General features: G+C 44.1%; 1 protein-coding gene across 1 annotated transcript in view; it reads right to left on the bottom strand.

Annotated features, from left to right (window-relative positions):
- Positions 1-6,577, bottom strand: part of KIAA0907 (KIAA0907 ortholog) — a 39,502-nt gene extending 32,925 nt beyond the window's left edge. The window contains exons 1-2 of the mRNA XM_015422204.1: positions 6,377-6,577; positions 4,197-4,325 (exon numbers count right to left, since the gene is read on the bottom strand). Coding sequence (XP_015277690.1) covers positions 4,197-4,325; positions 6,377-6,505 — 258 coding nt within the window. The 5' untranslated portion in view covers positions 6,506-6,577. The remainder of the gene's footprint in view (positions 1-4,196; positions 4,326-6,376) is intronic.

The raw sequence follows: 6,577 nt of genomic DNA, 5'->3' as shown, positions 1-6,577 counted from the left end.
GTTTTATCAATATTAGGGTTCACAATGTAGTTAAGATCTGCACCAATTATCAAGTCCCCTACACCAAATTTCAATAGTTTCATCATTGTTTGTCTAGTAAACTCCATTTGTTCTGTATTAGGGGCATAAATACACCCAATTGTTAGTTTAAATTGAAAAGGAAGATTTTTGGAGATTAAAATTGCTGTTCCCCTTGCATTTGAGGACCCCTTTGCCTGGAACTGTTGTGGAAACCATTTTGTTTTTAGGACAGGGAAAGATGCATTTTTTAGATGGGTTTCCTGTATACACAAAATATTCACTTTTTGTTTTTCCCAGTAGTTTGAGGCTCTTTTTACCTTAATTCTGTCATTTAGACCACGAGCATTCCATGTTGCTACTTGGATTTGCTGCATATTGCTTCCTTTTAACTACCAACAACACTAACAATAAATCAACAACAAAATTAAATAAATAGATAAACCCTCAATTAGGGTTAGTGTCTTTATTTCCTGGCCTAATTTAGGTCAGGAAAAAGGAGTGCTATTGCATAGGCACTCCTGTTGGACCACTTACCTATCTCTCACCTTCCAGGTGTGGGTGTTTTTATACTCTTTCTGTATATATTACCCGTCTCCCTTCTCCCTTACATAGTTTTAACTGTACTACCAACAGTTGTATCCCTGAATTAAAAGTAATTATAAAGTAAGTGATTTTAATTATAATAACAATAGAAATTTAACTTTGCAATATGTTCATACAGTCTGAATCCACATAAAATTCAAAATTGATATACATTCTAAGTAGATTTAATTCTCTACCTTATAAAAAGAATTAGTTTATATAAAGCAATTACTCCATTGCTCTACACAGAAAAAGGACAACATAAATAAAGAAACAAGGGGGAAGAAAAAAAGAAAGAAAAGAACAAAGGCCTGAGGCCCCATATGTAGTGAAGCCGCAATTACTTCATTGCCTGCGTTATTTATATAGGATTAACAGGGATTAATATGTTGTTATAAAATTAAAGACCCTAGTTACAAACCAAGTGCTTCAATATACCATATAAAAAGAAAACCTCTGGATTATTAAGGAGCAAATACCTCTTTGCCTAAAATATAAAACTGAATAGTTTATACCACCATGGAAATTTTTGCATTTCCTAACTATAATAAAGTAATAATTAGCCTTAATCAGAACAGTTAACATATACTGCCACTGATGGAAACATCAAACCTTCTTTACACAGATAAATTATCTGGCCATTGCAATGACATTAAATTTGTCATGCTACCTCTTATGAACAGTACACTTGTAAGAGAAATCAAATAACACAAGTTATAGATTAGTTCCCTCTTTTAACAATTCTTCTTCTTCAGCCGGTGAAAGTTTTAATCCCAAAGTAGATAGGAGAGCTTTTCCCGTCATTCCGTCTGAGGCTTGGTGCAGCAAACCATTTTTATAGACCAAGATGTCTGAAGTAGGAGACCATCTAAAACGGATCTTTGCTTCGTGCAACTTTGCCGTTACAGGTTTAAACTTGCGTCTTTTTGCCAGTGCTTCCGGAGCCAAGTCCATCAGGACCAAAATCTTACTTTCTCCAAACATAAGAGAGTCCTTTTGTCGGGCTACTTTTAGAATTTTATCTCTTGAGCGAAGATAAATAAATTGTACAAGAATGTCTCTAGGCTTGCCTCTTCGCGCTAGAGCCAGTGGGCCCAGCCGCTGTGCCTTAGCTATGGCCGGGGCCACTCCGCCTTCAAGTTGTAGGATTTTTGCAAGCCAGGACGACATAAACACTGCCAAGTCTTGAGATTCCTCTGCCCCCTCCTCAAACCCACGAAATTTTAAATTGTATTGGCGCCATTTATTTTCTAAGGAGGCTATTCTAGTTTGCATTTGAGTTTCCGAAGTTTGCAGGGACCGAATTTCGTCATGCGTAGCAAGCGCCATTTCGGCTGCATTCTCGGCCACTTTCGCTGCCTCCGCAATCTCCTTGGCCATCTCCTGAATGGAATTTTGAAGCGGCTGAAGTAGTTTCGATACTATGTTTGTCATCGAGTCAAGCAAATCAGTTTTTAAATCAGTTAAGTCCTTGCGCGTTAATGAATCAGCGGAGTCAGAAGGGCTGGAGTCAGGCGCCATTTTAGGCAGTCCAGAGAGGTCGGGGGCAAAAAGTTCTTCAGGGTCAATAGTGGTAAAAAAGGTACGTACCGATTTCGTTTCAGCGTTTTTCCCTCTCGAGGGAGTTCCAGTAGCCTTGTATACGTTTTTCTTCGGCATGTAGGCGTTTAAAGATAGATTTTAAGTTGAATTACGGGAGAAGGGGACAGGAGCTCCGAGATTAAGCGTGCACCATGCACCGCTAGCTCCGCCCACCCGCCCGATTTGGACTTTTGTATATATTTTCTATATTGTAAATGTTGTCATTATTGGGATACCATTTTTCTATCACGTTGAATATTTACTTGCATAGTTGATATTTTGACTTAGTGTCTTTGGGGAGTGTATTTTGGGTTTTTTTAACTTAACACAGCCATGTTCTTCCAAAATGCTTTTGAATGCAGTAGTTTTAACTGCCAGGTATTCTTTCTTTTGATTCCCCCTTTGTTTGATCTGCTGGTGGGTGCTGATTTTGAACTGTACTTTTCCTGCTGTTAATCTTTGCATTACATTGATTTTAAGTACTTTTAAAAAAAAAACCTGTCGGTTCTTTGGGCTGAAAAGCATAATAAAGGTAACGGTTTCCCTTGCTCGAAAGCCAGTCAAATCCGACTCTAGGGTTACGGTGCTCATCTCAGTTTCCAAGCCAAAGAGCCAGCGCTGTCCGAAGACATTTCCGCAGTCATGTGGCCGGCATGACTAGACGTCGAGGTGCACGGAATGCTGTTACCTTCCCACTGAAGCGGTACATATTTATCTACTTGCAATTTCTTGCTTTCGAACTGCTAGGTTGGCAGGAGCTGGGGCCAGAGACAGGAGCTCACTCCGTCACGCGGCACTCGGGTCTCGAACTGCTGAACTACTGACCTTCAGGCCTGCAGACCAGTGTCTTAACCACTGAGCCACCGCAGCACCAAATGAAAAGCAGAACAGGAACGTCTAAACTTGTTTATTTACATTATTTATAGTCCGCTTTTCTCACTGAGACTCAAGATGGATTACACTGTGCAAGTCAATACGATCACCAGGATGGGACATCCGACAAACGATGCAATGGGATTTGGCTTGCGGAAAACTGAGATCGAGCAGAAATCTGAAGCAGAACGGAAACCTTTACATTATCTTTATCAGCCTCTAAAAGAGGCAAGGACAGCTGTTTTAGGGAGGCATCCCCAAAGAAAACCTCTCAAGTTACACCCTGCCCATAATACACTGGAAACCAGACCCCTCACATTCCATGGACCTGCTCCCAGGCAGATGAGATTAGGACTGCAGTTTTGTGCCAATTATGCTGTCATCCTACGCACAAAAAACTGGGAGTAAATCACCTAGATTCGAGTCCATTAGCATCTTAAAGATCAATACGTTTTTTGGAGTATAAGCTTTTAAGAGTCAACGTTCCCTTGGTCAGATGGGAGGAAATGTTATTGATATATTCAAGTGAGTGGCCGTGTTGGTTTGAAGCAGCAGAGCAAGGTAAAGGTAAAGGTTCCCTCGCTCGAAAGCCAGTCGAATCCGACTCTAGGGTTGCGGTGCTCATCTCCATTTCCAAGCCGAAGAGCCAGCGTTGTCCGAAGACGTTTCCGTGGTCATGTGGCCGGCATGACTAAACACCAAGGCGCACGGAATGCTGTTACCTTCCCACTGAAGTGGTGCCTATTTATCTACTTGCAATTTCTTGCTTTCAAACTGCTAGGTTGGCAGGAGCTGGAACTAGAGATGGGAGCTCACTCCGTCATGCGGCACACTCGGGTCTTGAACTGCTGAACTACTGACCTTCCACAGCCTGCAGTTCCGCGTCTTAACCACTTGAGCCACCGCAGCAACGTCTAAGTCCAATGGCACTTTTAAGACCAACCAAGTTTTATTCTGGGCATAAGCTTTCGTGTGCGGACATATCAAAGCTTACACCCAGAATAAAACTTTGTTGGTCTTAAAGGTGCCACTGGACTCAAACTTTGTTCTGTTATTGATTCAATGAGACCTCCTGCATAAAGACCTCAAGGAAAGTTAATTGCAAGACCCAAAAGATTAGAACCACCGGAACGACAGACCTCGTCCTGAGTTTGTCCTCTGGTCAGGAGGTTTCTGCACGTCAGGGGCACGTCATTGATTTCCACTTCTGCTACAACGAGGTCGTCTTTGCTTTTACTTGTGGCTGGGCCTTTCCCTGGAGCTTGGAGCTGTGAGAGGAGAGAAGTGCAGATGAATTGTTACAAATTACAGGCAAACAGAGCCCGCAACACACAATTGGAATAGTTTACGGACCACTGGTTGTTCACCAGGTGCTCCATAACTATTACAGAAACGATCAAGTAAATAACAAAAGCAAGCCTGCGTGGGAGTAGTCACCAGGGCCTACATTTCCTAGGTTTCCTCTGGACCCTGTGATAGGGTAAAAGGAGATTTTGGAGGGAAAACTACATCAGCAGGGGAACAGACGGCGGGGTGCCTGGAGAAAGGAGACAAAAGGCCTTAGTCAGAGTGGGAGCGTGTTCTCTCTCAGGCAACAGAGCTGAGGGACGTGGCTGCAGACAGAGGGATCCCTCATCCAAAAGGGGTGAGTCAGACTGGGAAACGGCACCTAGGGAAGGCAAGGACTGTGTAGACAGACACATTAGGATTTATTATTTTACTGATTTACCTGCCTTTACTTGTTATTAATCTAAAGTTCTATTAATTCAGTCTAGCTGTTACTCTGCCTGGGTCCTCATGCCTCCTTTGGTTACGTACAAGGAGAAACCTGTTGTAGAAGTACTGTAAAAAGGGGTAGGGTGGGTGCTCTGGGCCCTTCCAAGGAGACCCATACCAGAGTGGTGGCAGCAGTAGTGAAGCTTCCTACCCGCTGCCCGTAACATAGGGTATGAGCTTTGCAGGTAGGGCCTGCAAGATGGAGCTTTTCCACCAGCCATTTGACCACATTTAACATCTGGACATCACATCAGAGCCTTCCCTGGGTTTTTTCCATCAGCTATGTTAGTACTGACTGATTCCTGTTATGGAAAATATTGGATTTGGTCACCACTGCACAGGAATTTTTGTATAGCACTTTATATTGTATATGTTTTGTATGTTTTAAACTGTTTTAACACTTTATGTAAGCCGCCCTGAGCCTGCTTCGGCAGGGAGGGTGGGATATAAATCTAACAAATCAATAAATAAATGAGTCACTGCTCACTTCTTCAGATAACCTCTTTTATTAATCTAGACTTTCTAACATCCAAAGAGAAGGAGAGGAATGCAGTACAAAGGTTCTGTCTCTTTGGTAACCTAGTCCGGCAAGGCAGAGTTTTGGCTACTAATCCAAACTTCAAAAGAACATTGTCATCCAGAAAAAAATGGCTTTTTGTGCCTCGGGGTGCAGGGGAGATGAGCCTATTTTGGGGACTAGAAGTCAGAGTGGCCTTCTAACTCTGTGTACTGTTTTCAGCATGGAGGTTCAGCATCTACTGACTAGCATTAATGGGGTGAAAAGCTCTATATCGGGGTCCCCAGCCTTTTTAAACCTGCAGGCACAACTGGACTTCTGAGACACTGTGGTGGGTCCAGCACAAAACGGCTGCCTCAAAATGACTGTCAGAGGAGGTGGACCAGCCACAAAATGGCTGCCGCAGCTTACTTTCAGTCACACAGTGAAGATCCTTGTGCTCTGGTGGCAGCGGCTACCAAAGCAATTAAAAAAAAAAATCTGCACAGTCAATCAAATCTCCAACAGCCAATCAGAAGCCTTATTGGGCAAAAGACCACCTGGCCCCACCCACTTTCTGGGCACCAGGAAAGGTGTCACCAGGCACCATGGCGCCCACGGGCACCACGTTGGGGACCCCTACTCTGTATCATGAGCTGAGCATGGCTCAGAGAACTGAACATCCCCACAGCCTCTCACTGTACTCCCTAAGATGCAGTCCTGGGAGGGTCAGTGGGGCATTATTTTTAGGAAATGTGTAAGATGCAGTGTGCTGGTCTGCACTGGGGGGGGGGCGGGGAATCAACAGAAATCTTACATGAGGAGAATTCACTGTTATGCATGTGAGGGATTACTTTCATCCCCACCCAGAGACAGCTCAGATGCATCAACATTTCAATTAAGATTTGAGCCATCACCCAGTAAGCTGTGTGTGAATGAATCTTAAGTCCTCAGCCCCACGCTTCTCACAAATTAGGAAGATTCCTTTCTCTCCCGTCCTCCAGTGACTTACTTCTTGCCCACGCCTTCCTCCCATCGGTCACTGACCTTGTCCGTCGAATTGGTTGACGGTTTCAGCTTCCCTTTGGCCATTAGCATGGCATTGATCTTTGCTGCCACCGCGGCGGCTGCATCCAGGGCCCCCAAAGGGGCTGCGGAGCCCTCAGACCCCGACATCCCAGACACTCCGTCTCCGCTGCCTTGGACAGGCCGGCCGGCCACGGGGGTCGTGGCTGGAAGGAGGAAGAG

The sequence above is a fragment of the Gekko japonicus genome, unplaced genomic scaffold (genome assembly GCF_001447785.1).
Source record: "Gekko japonicus isolate JY-2015 unplaced genomic scaffold, Gekko_japonicus_V1.1 scaffold1009, whole genome shotgun sequence".
NCBI lineage: Eukaryota > Metazoa > Chordata > Lepidosauria > Squamata > Gekkonidae > Gekko > Gekko japonicus.
The sequence above is the reverse complement of the archived record's forward strand: the minus strand, read 5'-3'. Positions and strand labels throughout refer to the sequence as shown.